Raw genomic sequence first — 14703 nt, 5'->3', positions numbered from 1 at the left:
ATCTGGATCTGAACGTCACAACTAGCCCCTATTTCTATTATGGACTGAACTAAAATGCCCAATTCAAGCTACCCTACCTAAGTTTTGAGGAAAGTCCAGCTTTGGATCTAAGATACAATATTTGGATCTATCTTTAGTTAATAGAAGAGGAGCCAGCAGGAATTATTAACCCTTAGTCACTGTAGTAGGGCAGCTGCCCCACTCCCACAGAACAGGGTTGAAAGCAGCCCTGAAGAGGGCTGCGGCTGGGAAAAGGAGTGAAAGCAGCTGAGGGAGTAGCTGACCACGGGTGTGGTCAGCTTAATTAGGGCCCGGCTAGCCCTGATAAGAGGGCTGGAGGCCAGGAGCTAAAGGATTCTCACTCTAGCCCTGGAGAGGAAAGGGCTAGCTGCCTGGGAGCAAGGTAACTGAAGCAGAGTAGTGCTGGGGGAGGGCAAAGGGGAGATGAGGAGCTCCCGCCTGGTAAACCCCCAGGCTACAGGCAGGCCTTGTTGAAGGCCTATCAAAGGTACTGGGGCTACAGAGGTGCAGCCTGGGAATAGGCAGAGGCAGCTGGTCCAACCTCCTTGCCAATGATGAGGGCCATGACAGACTGCAGTTTGTCCCAGTGAGCAGGGCTAGATGATGACTGGCAGTAGCCACTGAGGCGAGTGGGCTTAGAGGGTTGGGGAGGGGATACCCAGAGAGTGGGGGTACTGCTGGGGCAGAACCCTGAGGTAAAGGGGCACCGGGATCTGGGAGGGACACGGGGCCAGCAGCAGGCGAGACACCGGCCTGTACGCTGGAAAAAAAGCTAATTCCCAAGAGGACCAGCAGGAGGCGCCACACCGGTGAGTCTAGACCTCGCTACAGTCCCACATCCCATTTTAATCCTATTACCCAAGGTCCAGAAAGATTAGTTATCTCTGTATACAGCACTGTCAAGACCATTACTGGAATACCGTGTCCAGTTCTGGTGTCCCCACTTTAAAAAGAATGTTTAAAAACCTGGAAAGGTTTCAGAAAAGAGGTACAAGAATAATCTGAAGTCTGGAAACCATGCATTCTAGTGACAGAGTTCAGAAGCTCAATTTATATATATAGTTTAACCAAGAAAGTTACCCCTTAACCTTTATCATGGGTCTAAAAGTTCCTATATGGGGAAGAGACTTTTGATAGTATCTAGCAGAAAAAAGGTATAATGAGATTCGATAGTTGGAAGCAGAAGCTATACAAATTCAGACTAGGAATAGGGCACACATTTTTAACAGTGAGAGTAATTAATCACTGGAACAATTTACCTAGGAATATGGTGGATTCTCCAACACTTAAAGTCTTTAAATCAAAACTGGATGTCTTTCTAAAAGATGTGCTATAGCTCAAATAAAAATTATGGGCTAGCTGCAGAAATCATGAGGTGACATTCTGTGGTCTAAGTTATGCTGGAGGTTAGTCTAGATGTTCATAATGGTCCCTTGTGGTCTTCATAGCTATGAATTCATCTCCAAAAATCAAGGAATTTCAGCAATATAGTACATAAGTCAATAATAACTATTTGTTGAGAGTCAAAACTCTGGTCTCCAAGGAAGACTGTGTTCCCTGAATCCATGGAGTTTACAATCTATATGACAGACTGATATGGTAGAAGAATCTTCCAAATAAACTTATTGAATAATCTGTAATGGTTTTTCACCACAACAAATCAGACAGGTATAGAAATGCGAGGTACTAATGGTAGGGATGCCCTGTGGATTTCAAACACACTTCCCTATCAAAGTTGGGTCAAAAGTTTCCTATCAGAAGGAAATCTTCATGCCGGCTGGTTGAATGGGAGTGAATTTGAATGACAGTTCACACATTCTTTTCAGCAAGCTAATCACATGGTATCACCTGGGTTGAATGGCAGCACAGGAAGAAGCAACAGGCAAAAACTCATGGCTATTGTAGATGCAATAGGAATAGGTGATGTGAATTAAGGGCAAGTTTAGGACAGAATACCTGGAGTGAACATGGGACAAAGAGGGAGGAAGACCAGGACCCTAGAAGCACTGAAAGACTGGGTTCTGTCCCTGGGATGAGGAAAGGACTGTGCCTGAAGGATAATTTAGGGCAGGCATTTAAGATAATGGGGACATTTTTTAAGAAAAAATTTGTCTCATGGACTACCTCCCCTCCAAAAATCTCAATTCCATTTGTCATTCCCACTCTACATCAATCCAGCAGCAACTATAGTACAGTGTTACTATCTGTCTAGCCGAAGCACCTGGGGACGTGGTGTTTAACAAATTAATAATTGTATGTAAACAAGAAAAATTCCACTGGCTCCTTTTTCACTCTGTTTCACCTCTCACTGCCCTGCCCCGCAACCAGCAAGTTACCTCAATGAGATGAGGCTCTGGCCCCACCATCAACTCCAGTTTTAGTCCCAATGTTAGCTTCTCTTTGTGGACTAGCAGCACCCTGGTGAGCACCGTGGTAGGCTCACTCCTCCGGCTTTACAGTTGCAGGTGTTCACACTCTGCAGTGAAGAGCCTGACTGTGACCAGTAAACACTCTGGGGACCATCATTAGTGCAAAAACACTCACCGGCCAGAGTTAGAGAAGTATTGACATAGAGCCAAAGTACATCACCAAGTGATCCAACTCTGAGAGATTCATCCCACCCAAGGTGATCTTGCTGAGTCAAATTTATCCCTGGTGTAACTCTACTGAAGTGAAAGTCATGGTTGAATTGAGTCCTCTGCATTTTTCCTGCCACATGAAATGAACGTATACTGTGGAGAAAAGCACGTTTTCGCTGTGTTTCTGAGCGATTTCCTTTGTTCAAAAAAAAAAAAAAAGTGTTTTAAAAGACAAACAACTAGTGCTTTCTCAAAGTCTAACCACAGAGTTCCCCCATCCCATTCTACAGAATAACCACTTCCTCCTCCCTCCTCAATCCAAGAGGTGAGCCACCACTCAAACACTCACGCAGGTGTGCCGGCAGTCTGATCGCGTCTTCCTCCATCCTGATCGCTCGAGGCACTGGGACATGTAGTGGTGACGAGGAAGGGTAATTCACTACTGGGCTCGCTGGAGGTGTGTAGGAAATTCTTTCCTGCTATTAAAAATAAGAAGGCGAGAGAGAGAGAGGACAATGTGAACTTTGGAACAGAGGTGTGAAACTAAAACAGGGGACTGGAGGGGGAAGTGGGTGGAAGGAAGGAAGTGTGTATGAGTAGTGGGGGCGAATAGCATTTATTATGCACCAGACTGGCTAGGGAACCACACAGAGTGCAATTTGTCCACTTGCTCTATAGCTCTGCAGGCGTGACATTCAAATCCCTGGAAGTTCCAAGCTTGCAAATTGCAGCCAGGGACTAGAGAGAGTTTTCAAGGTGATGGTTTTCATCTTGCTAAGGCCCGATAAGTTTCCCTGGGTTTTCTCAGAAGTTTTCTGAAGGGGGAAATGACATAGAGGTGGAGAGATGGGGAAGATTTTCAAGTCAATGTAAATCTGATAGCGGGGTGTGTGTGTGTGTGTGTGTGTATATATATGTGTATGTGTTTTACACACACACTGTCCTACAGTAAATGCTCAAAGCACTACATCTCATAACAGCATACTGCAGTGCTCTGGGCATAATTATTAAATATTTAGCACTTTAAATCTTCAGAATATTTTACCAAAATTGAGTAATTAGTTGATATGCTGTAGTATTTACATTGCTATAGAGAACCATATTATATTGCTGTTCACTTCTGTATTTACTTCAGAGGACTGCAGTCATTTTTCTAAACAAAAAAGAAATCAGCATAATAAAAGGAGCCATTTCCACTTTCTTCAACATACAGTAACTTTGATCTAAGTATTGCACAAAACTCACAGTTAAACAAGATGTTTCCTATTATTATTACTACTCATTATGGTATCAGTATTATGGTAGTGCCTAAAGGTCCCACTAAGATCAAGGCGCCCCCCCCCACACACACACAGTAAGACATGGCCCTGTGCTGAACAGCAAGTCCTGCATTGCGATTCATGCAGGCAGACTGTAGTGCCTGCACAGAGCCCCATTAAAATCCATGCAGACAGAGCAGTCTGCCCATGTGGATCACACAGCAGGATCAGGTCTAAAAATAGAGAAGACAGACACAGAGCAGGAGAAAGGGATATAACATACAAGCAGAGTTATCAGAGGGATGATTTGCAAAAGTCATGTTAGTGCCACAATCTTTTGTTCGTTCGGTTTTATTCCCTAACAAGTTTGTCCAGAAACCTAAGATCAAAACTTGATCTGATCTGGTGGGAAAATTCCTCCATATTCTAAACATGTACTGTAATCACAACTCAAATGATACCCTTTGTAAATAAACTAAGCCACAATATTTGCAGGAGCACAGAAATCATTGCTGAACACTCCCCTGCTGGTTCAACGTGCTATTTCCCAGAGCTGTGCTGAGTGCTGACAGTTTTGATGATGGTAGTACGACTAGCACGGATGTGAACAAAAGGAGCTATGCTCGCTCATTTCAAAATTTCAGTAGGGATGCAGTAAAAGCTATCACCACCAAGCCCCTCCCTTACCACAGTGTCTGTTTAATGGAAAAGGACAAACTTACTGGCAAGAAAAATAAAGTTATTTCCTTTACAAACAATAGCATGCTATGGAACCAGAATGACAGTCTTACGCTCATCTGCGGAACGGAACGCTGGCACTATAACCAATCTAAACAGGGAACGTGAGAGTCCTTCTCATTCCTGACAACATGATTCAAATAGAAATTAAAGCTATAAAAGGAGAAAATTCCAAGGGGCACTGGACAACAAAGGGAATTGAGAGTAGGGCCTTTCACCTTCTAGCCATGGCTTCAAACCAAGTCCAGGGCAATCTGACCTAGATCGGTTAGCTGCTCAGTGGTCCACATTAAATGCATTGTTACTCTCAGATTCCCCATAAACAAAAATCAACATTCTAAAAACCACCATTACAATTAACATTCTTTAGCATCTTTGCTGGTGGACTCAGCAGAAAGGCCAAGGACCAAGCGTACACAGAGAATGAATGACCCCTACAGGCAATTTAATTTCTCTTTTGGATTTAGGCATATTGGCAGAGCAATGTTGAGAAGGTTCTACTGAAAAAACCCAGGCTTATCTCTGTTCTGTGGAGAAGTGCCATCTCCAGGGCTTTCATTACAGCACCTTTTACCAACATTAAATTCACACCGGATTTTTAGTTAAAAAGCTGGGACATTCTTCCCTGGGGATATCTGACATGGTGAAAAAGCTGGTGGACAAAGCTGGACATGGAGTTTGACTGTTCAGCTTTGATATGCATGCCCCAACCAAAGATGGCTGGTTCAGTGCTTCACATTCCAATGAGGTCCCCACCATAGTACTCCGGGGCAGTTCTGCACTTTCACTGGCACTTTGTTCCCTCTCAAAGTTGGCGCATGCATAACAAATGGAGAGTTGGTAGAAAATGAGATCAACCACTTTCTAGCATTCCCTGCCGTGATCCACGGTTCTGAACTGCATTACAGGTTGCCATTTTGTTCATGCAAAAAGATATTTATAAAAAAGAGGAACCCTGCTGAAATAGGGCCAAAATGATGCCTATCCCTGCACAGATGCATTAAATCTGTGGTTTTCAACCTGTGGTCTGAGGAACCTGGGGGTCCACAGACTATGTCTAAGATTTCCTGCACCTCCGTTTGAAATTTTTTAGGAGTCCGCACATGAAAAAAGGTTGAAACCCACTGCTCTAGAACAGTGGTTCACAAAGTGGGGTCCTCAGACATCTGGGGGCCTGCCATGGGTTATGAGGAGGGTCCGTCCCTTGAGGCAGGGCTGGAATGTGCCAGAACAGCATTCCGGAACTTTTGCCACATGGAGGACACCATCTTGCTCTCAAATTAGCACCCTCTGCACAGCATGATCTCACACGCACCGTGTGTGAGGTCATGCTGGCGGGGATGTTCCTAGACTGGCGGGGATGTTCCGGTAGTACCAGAAATGAAAGGGGTCTGGGACCCTTAGTAAGATGCCAAAGGAATTCTTGGGGGGAAAAGTCTGGAAACCACTGCTCTAGAGGGAAGAGAGGCAACAGGAAGTCCCTTCCCACCTTAAATGCAGCGTGGGGCGGGCGGGGAGGGATGCTAGCAGCTCAAGCCTCGCTTCAGCTAGGTACTGAGGCACACGTTTAAACACCTTACTGGGCTTCAGAGAGAAACACTAGGAGCTGCAGAGGCCCCTCCCACTGGACATCAGGGGAGGAATGTACTGGCTATGCCTGTAGCAGGCAGGATCCTCACTGCATTTCCCTCAGCACCCAGGAGGTGCTGTTCTATATGAAGCCATAATGCCTCAAACCACCACTCCCTTCTTCTCCGGACAGCTCCACCTCTTAGAGGTACAATTTAGCCTATGGTGCTTTAAACAATATTTATACCAAAAAAGGCACTTTCATAGAGATTGCTAAGTAAATGCATCTGATCCACTGTTTTCGAGCATCCTATATTCAGGACAGGTAGAAAAGACACCAAAATTTTTATGAAAAAAAATGTGGGCTTGATCATTTTGTCACAGTCAATATTTCCATTACAGCTCAGACTACAATAGCAGATTGTGAAACGGCCATAATTGCAGGGGAGATTTTCAAATGCTCAGGTGTAGGCTCCCAGCTCTCATTTGTGGCTTTGAAAATCTCCTCCCATAGTAATACGATGCCCTACTACAGCACCCTTAAGCCAAAGATCAAAGAGACTTTGAAGATACTAGGTAAACCCATTTTACAGATGGGTATCCTGAGTTATAGAAAGACTAAGGCCCAAATTAGCTAAGCAATTTCAGAGCTAAGATGCCTTAAAAAAAAGAACAGCAAGTGCATCCTAAAGTGGAACAGACTTAACAATGGCATCCTGAAAATACAGCCCTCCCTAAACACTGCATAGTTACTACTGGACAGATTTCCAAAGGTGCTGAGCAAGTCAGCAGCAGGTAGAGTTGCTCGGCTCCTTTGAAAGTGAGGCTATAAGCAACTTGGCCATGTTCACACAGCGAGTCAGCAACAGAGTGGGAAAGGAACAAGTATCGTTCTAGTTCTGTGACCTACCCTAATCCTGTGCTTCAGCCGCTACACAACATTCTGGTTAAATACAAATGTGAATGCAGAGGGTCATATTTGAATTGGTTTTAGAGCCACACTTCCAGGATGTGTTTGTTAAATCCATCCCATTTTAGGATGCACTTAAAATCTTCACATCTCCAAAATTACTTAACTGTCCTCTATGGGATCTATAAAATAAAACAAACTATGAAAATTAGGTAGGTATCATCATTTTAAGGTTATGCAGACAGATCCTCAGCTGGTATAAATTGGTGTAGCTCCTCAAGTCAATGGAGTTACAGTGACTTACACCAACTGAAGAGCTGGTCTGTGACAGTTTAAAAGGGGCAGATGCTATAGTTAGGGGGAAATAAATAGTTTTGTAATCAATTAATTTCATATTTCCCTTTGCAGTAAAGCCTATAGCGGGTGGGGCTGGGGGGTAGTGGTTAGAGGACCAGATTGGGAATCAGAATGCATGGTTCTGTTACCCAGTTATGCCACTGACTTGCTGCATGAACTTGGGCAAATTCCATTGATTCTATGCAGCTCCGTTAATTAATGTTTGTAAGGGAAGATTGCTAGTGAAGAGTGCTATAAAAGAGCAAAGTGCTATTACATTCCAGATTCACAAGCTGCTGTGATAGACTGGGAATACCGAATCCCACAAGTGACAAAATGATCAGCCTCAAATAATTGCAATCTACAAACAATTTCGAAATCACAGTTCCATAATATTTTGCCTGCAGCCATAAACTCATGAGGAGGATGCACAGGTTGGCACAATTCCTGCTGTCTTGGCTTTTGGAAGGCTTCCCTTCAGCTCACAGTGAGCTAGGAAAGTTTCCAGGGAAACCTCATGCCGATTAAAATAAATTAATTCTTTAATTAAGACCCTTCAGGGATATCCCACCTCTGGGGTTTATTCCACTGTCCCCCAGTCTGTTAGGAGAGGGAACCCAGCAGTATTTGGACATCTAACCAAATATCAGGCTTGCTAACTATTTTAGGGATACATCTCTATTCAGGACAGCCCTTAAGCAGATGCTGAAGTCCCACTACGAAAGCTTATGCTCTAATAAATTTGTTAGTCTCTAAGATGCCACAAGTACTCCTGTTCTTTTTGCAGATACAGACTAACACGGCTGCTACTCTGAAACCTAGATTTAAACTTGTGCACATGTTTAAGTGCTCTACTAGGTAGGGATGGATTTAAGCATGTGCTTAAGAGATTCCCTGAATCAGAGCCTAGGACAGAATCCGGGCAACACTGGGTGCCCAGTTACTGGAACCTCCTTAAATCAAAGCACCAAGTGAGGTAACCATAAGCTTTATTGATCACATCTGTGCTGCACAAGCATTCACACACCACTGACTAAACTCTCAAAGTCATGTCACAGCATGCACTGAGTTCAGCCTGAAAATCTTGGAAAATCCTCTGTGGACGGAATCTTCTGTGGGTTGTTTGAAAGTTTTAGTCAGGAACATGGAGGGGAAGACCACAGGATAAGTCATAGGAGCTGCGGGGGGGTGGGGGAGGAGGGAAGGGAGGGGATCAATTTTGGGGGGGGAAGGGGAGCAAAATTCAAGTACACTTTGTACACTTAAAAAAAAATCTGAAATTTGGTGGAGTTGCAAATAACAGCTTTTCGCAAGGCTCAAAACTACTTACATTAGGCCCCTGTAGCCCCAGAAGTCACAGCCCTAGCCTGTAATGCTCTCCAACTTCCAGTTCCCACAAGGAAATGTAAAAGTCTGACAGTCGTATTTTTGTCCCTACACATCAAGTCCACCACAAGCTGCACGCACAAAAGTAGATATGTATTTCTGCAGAAGCGAAACACTCACTAAAGACAATCTAGTACGCAAATGCAAAAGTAGCCCCAATGATAGGACAGTCTGAAGAAGATGGAAATATGGCATTTTGCAACGGAATATTTTTAAATTGTTGAGACAAAGCGACACATGACCTGCCCAGTAGCTTTCAGGATAGCAAGATGGCTGACTTGGCTCAGCAGCCCTAGAAGGATATTTTAAAGGCCTGTATCCAAATCTCAATCATTGCATAAAAGGCCACTACTCTTCTACATGTAACAATATCACATAGTGCCAGGGCTTAGCTCCCAACAGGGGAAGTATAATTCCAGTTGTCCTAATTCCCTTTACCTGAAAATTCTAATCATCCAAATCCACAGTGTGTCCCTCATGTAGCCATATGTCACTTAATCATCCACTTATAACTCCTCAGTTAGCCTCTTAGCACCTGTTAGCGCTAATCAATGGCTTGGCATTCAGATAGCAGTAAATCAGATAATTAAAAATTATGTCCACAGTGGTTTTAACACAATTTTGGTGTTTTAATAAACTTAAAGTTGTTTATTTTTATCCTTTAGCAAAGTACAAAGTATCAAAACTTCACCTCAAATAGAACTTCCATTTTACTGAATACCTGCTACTCCGAAAATTTCGGATGTCCCCCAGGCCATTCGAATAAGTGGGAGTGTACTGTGTCTGCTTGCCATCCAGTTTGCTGATCTCTGTGTCACCCTCCGTGCCTGCCTCTCTGCTCTTCCTGTTAGACCAGTGGCTCTCAACCTATTTACCATTGTGGCATGCATATGCAGCTCTCTGTGGTATGTGGGCTGCATCCACACAGTATATATACTACCTGTATGGCCCTGAGGATGTCACATGAGCCACAGCTGTGTGCTGATTGGGACACAAGTGGCCCGCAGGCTGGGGGTTGAGAACCACTGATCTAGACTTTCAAAAGGGTAAAATCTTACTTCTACTTTCCTGATGAGCTTATTTCACCAGTAGGTGGAGACACAGTAATTTGGACTTTGATAGCTATCACACAGAGGCCAATAAGGAGAAACGGAAGGTGTGAACTACCTACAAGGGACATTTGCTGTCACTGCCCTGTGAAGAACAGAACTTCAGACTCCCGGATTCTCACTCTGTCACCACTGACCTCACTCCATGGGCATGGAATGCTTAGTCCTGTGGCTGCAGTGCCGTCCTGGAGTGAGGCTGCACAGGTGTTCCAGCTCTGCTCTTAGGTTGTGAGGAAGGAAAGTACCTCTGTCCTGCAACTGAGAAATCCCCTCAATCGGGGCAAGCAGGAATCTTTCCCAGATAGGGTTGCCAACTTTCTACTCACACAAAATCAAACACCCTTGCCCCACCACCTGCCCCGCCCCTTCTGAGGCCCCGCCCCTGCTCACTCCATCCCCCCTCCCTCTGTTGCGCACTCTCCCCACCCTCACTCACTTGCTCATTTTCACCAGGCTGGCTAAGGGGCTTGGGGTGCCAGCTCTGGGGGGGTGCCAGGGATGAGGATTTCAGGGTGCAGGAGGGGGTTCTGAGCTGGGGCAGGGGCTTGGGGTGCAGGGGGGGTTAAGAGCTCTGGCTGGGGGTGTGGGCTCTGGGGTGGGGCTGGGGATGAGGGGTTTAGGGTTCAGGAGGATGCTCCAGGCTGGGATTGAGGGGTTTGGAGGGTATGAGGGGAATCAGGGCTGGGCCAGTGGTTTGGGGTGTGGGAGGGGATCTGGGTGCAGGCTCCAGGCAGTGCTTACCTCAAGCAGCTCCCGGAGGCAGCAGCATGTCCCCCATCCAGCTCCAATGTGGAAGCGTGGCCAGGCGGCTCTGCGCACTGTCCTGTCCGCAGGCGGTTCCCAGCCAATGGGAGCTGCAGAGCCAGGGCTTGGGGCGGGGGCAGTGTGCAGAGCCCCCTGGCTGCCCCTACGCGTAGGAGCCGGAGGAGGCACGTCGCTGCTTCTGGGAGCCGCGTGGAGCCATGGCAGGCAGGGAGCCTGCCTCAGCCCCACTGTGCCACTGACTGGACTTTTAACGGCCCAGTCAGCAGTGCTGACCGGAGTCGCCAAGGTCCCTTTTAGACCGGGTGTTCCGGTTGAAAACCTGACACCTAGCAACCCTATTCTCAGGTGAAGGCCATCAGCTTCTGCAGAATCCAAGCTTTCATTTAAAAAAGAAAAATACATGGCAGCAAAAGTAAATGTTCCAAGCACAAACTGATTGGAACCAACATGGTGATGTCTGCCTGAGTCTGCAGAGACAACCAGTGCTGCCACCTCTGTCAGCAGCCAATGCTTAGGGGTAAGGTGGAGAGATCTCTTGGGGGTGGGAATGGCAGTTGTTGCTTGGGTGGCTGCTGGTAGGAGTACATGCACTGGGCAGGAGGAGGCCACCACACTCACCCCATAGAACAGGAGGCACTGAGTGAGGGGAGATGCTACCACCTGGGAAGGAAGTGCCAGGGGCAACCAACCCCAGCAGAGGACGCTGCATGCGGGGAGGCCTCACCAATGTTACACTGGCAAACCGGCAGAGGATTAGCAAAGGGAACAGTATAAATAGGTTATTTGTTGACAGTGGAGCATACCCCGCATTCATTGACCTCTTTTGTGTGTGGTGCAGCACGACCTGATAGATTTCTGCACGGGGAGTGGCATTAATTGGAGACATAGAGTTCAGCCAGCAGGAGACCAAGCAGCAGAGATTACCTGAGTAGGGGGAGACTGGGCAGGAGGGGGCATGGCTCTGGGGGACCAGTGGATTTCAGCCTGGTGAGCAAGTGTAGCATTGGGTAAATTTTCCAAGCCCTGCCCCTGCACACAGGGTTTGATTCCATGTCCACTGAAGTCAACAGAAGAACATCTATTGACTTCAATGGGCTTTGAATCAGGCCCTTAGACCATGTTCTCTGACTACATGCAGGGAGGAAGATGAGGCCCTGCAACAGGGAAGCAGGAACTCCGCAGCACTGGAGGGCGAATTAAATCTCCCCCACCTCCCAATTTCTATCTCCTTGTTAATTTCCATGGTGGACTCGTACACATTTTTGATCCCATTACTAGAGCAATTCACAACAAATCTACAGCAGCATAATCAGCACACTACCAGTAATTAGAGAAATTAAAATAAACACAGCTCTCTGGAATGGACCTTATGCAAAGCAGCCCTGGGAAAAGATTAGCATCTCATTTCCTGAACACAGAGAGCAGAGATTGTTTTAGTGACCTTAGTGATTTCATGGAGTTCAGTTCCTCCCTGCCTCCTCCCTTTGGACTGAATCTGAATCTCCAAGCACTAGGGCAAGAGAGCCCTGCCCTCACTTCTCATTCCCTGCTACAGCGATTTCCCGGGCAAATGAAAACCACAGAGGTACTGCAGTTCAACGCAGGAGGGGGTGAATGCTTTCCCCCAGATGATTACAGCCACTGTTCTAATTAAATTAAAATGCTACGGACAGCAATATTAATGCATTCAAGTGTTGTGAAAACGCAGCCAACGGAGGTCAATGATGTTGTCAAAAATGCCGTGATACGGTTGCATTATTGTCTGAGCACTGCAAAAATGGCTCAAATTAGCAAATACGAACTAAGACACTAACTAGCTAAACCACACACACAAATGTTGCTTCCCTCTGAGACTATTGCTAATATGTGGGAGAGAAGGAGAGAGAAATACTGTGAGAGGATAATACAAGGTAAAACTACAAGATATTATTGAGGCAAAGAGCTTAGTATAATTCAAAAAAGGATTAATCATTTATATGAATAGTATGACTATTATCCACAGATTTGCTAACTATCCACTGCAAAATTTCTAAGGGAGATAGGTCCAGAAAACTGCTGCGCTGCACCTGTGCAAAGGGATGTACAAGACCACAGAACCAGAATGGTAGTATTTTACACCCATTTTGCACTGATGACAACACAAGGGGCAAGGTAGTTGTGAACAGGCCAAGTGGCCCTAATGTATCAAGGCAGAAGGTAACCTGGATTCATCTGCCTGATGTTAAAAAGAAATGTATGTAGTATAGCGGTTGCCATGTCAGTCCCAGGATATGAGAGAGACGAGGTGGGTCAGGTGATATCTTTTATTGAACCAACTTCTGCTGGTGACAGAGACAAGCTTAAAAAGAAACTCTCTCTTCCCCCTAGCTTCCTTTGGGGAAGGCATGTGACTGCAGAATGTGTCCATTATTGGGCGGGGCGGGGGGGACAGAGGTTCTTGCACCTTCCTCTGAACCATTTGTTACTGGCCGCTGTCAGACAGGATGCTGAGGTAGGTGGGCCACTGGTCTGATCCAGCATGTTAATTCCTATGTTCCTAAATACCCAATTCCTATAGTGTCCATAACACAAAGGATCAAAAAAGGCTTCAGAGACAGATGCCTCGTTTACAATACAAATGCTTTGCCACTGCAGCTATGCCAGCAGAGCCCCCTACTGTAGGCAGAGCTTATGCTGACAGAAGGCGTGTCGGCATAGCACACTGCCTCTCCAAACAACAGCAGCTAAGCCGACAGGAGCACTCTTCTGTCAGCACAGTTGCGTCAACACTGGGGGTTTTGCCGGCACAGCTATGTGTGGTTTTTTCACACTCCTGACTGTCATCATAGCTATGCCAGCAAACCCCTGCAGTGTGGACGTGACCACAGATCGTTAACTGTAATCTAGCGGGGGTGGGAAGGAAGGTTTTAAGGTGTAATCTACAAAGGGGGAAATGGCTCAGATGGTGGCAGAGAGAGAGGGCTGCACATAGAGAGGGCAGTACAGTAAAAGAACAGGCGTGGACAGCTGCAGGATGGAGAGACGTTTCTTAGTATTTTTTTCCTATCCTTGCTCTCTGCAAAGTGGAGGAACTACTGCCATAAGGTGATTATGCAATCTCGTCTGCATGGGAATCACACCCTGAATGCCCATTAATGTTAATTGCAGTCATGTATACATGGTTTCACTGTAAAATTTCTGGAGGCCGTGAAACCGAGCTGCAAAGACAGAGAGAAGGATTGACAGCACAGTGTCCGGGGAGCTACACAAATCTCAAGCTAATGTGGGGCTGCACCCAATGACTCTTTCCCCACCATGAGACGGCGGCACACAGTGGTTTCACTCTGCTACATTTCAGAGTCCTCACTCCAGTACAAACATGCAATGTTACTGCATGCCCAAAGCATCCACAGGACTAACATCATAATTAGATTTCAGCAAGTGTTGGAGAGGCTTTCTCTACTTTTACTGGAGGGAGGAATAACTTCTTTGAAAAGGTTAAGTTACGGTGCAGATTACTCCAGAGCAGGGGTCCACAAACATTTTCATAGTGTGGACCACATCTTAGACATTGTCACACGGATACATCCCATCTTATTCGCAATCACATAATATCCTTGTGGCAGCTACGGCTATATCTTACATGGAAGAGTAATCTTAGGAAAGTATTTCATATGTTTTTAGCTTCTTTTGATACTAATTAGCTGGTGGAAACCAAATGGAGAGCCAGAACATGCTGAAATGCACCCCCTGAACTGCCATTAACCTAAGAAATTCTGAAATGTGGGACCCTTTTCAGTAGTGTTAAATGGCCACATTCTGATCTCAGTTATATCTGCGTCAATCTGGAGTAACTCCACTAAAGGCAATGGAATACCTCCAGATTAACACCAGTCGAAGTGAAATCAGAACTTGGCCCACAGTCTTGGTTTCCTAGCAGAATCACCCAAATTGGCTCCCTACCCCATCTCCCCAAAATCTCTTAATTTGGATCTCAGGGTGATGAGCGCGTATATGCATATCTATTTGAAAACAACTTGTACCATGAAATA

At 45.8% G+C, this 14703-nt stretch overlaps 1 protein-coding gene across 2 annotated transcripts in view; it reads right to left on the bottom strand.

Moving 5' to 3' along the window:
• ETV6 (ETS variant transcription factor 6) overlaps window positions 1-14703 on the bottom strand; it is a 164780-nt gene that overhangs the window by 103405 nt on the left and 46672 nt on the right. For both annotated transcript variants that reach the window (XM_065404774.1, XM_065404783.1), the window contains exon 2: window positions 2950-3079. In XM_065404774.1, coding sequence (XP_065260846.1) covers window positions 2950-3079 — 130 coding nt within the window. The remainder of the gene's footprint in view (window positions 1-2949; window positions 3080-14703) is intronic.

The sequence above is a fragment of the Emys orbicularis genome, chromosome 1, assembly GCF_028017835.1.
Source record: "Emys orbicularis isolate rEmyOrb1 chromosome 1, rEmyOrb1.hap1, whole genome shotgun sequence".
NCBI classification, from domain to species: domain Eukaryota; kingdom Metazoa; phylum Chordata; order Testudines; family Emydidae; genus Emys; species Emys orbicularis.
This window is presented reverse-complemented; position numbering and strand designations above follow the sequence as displayed.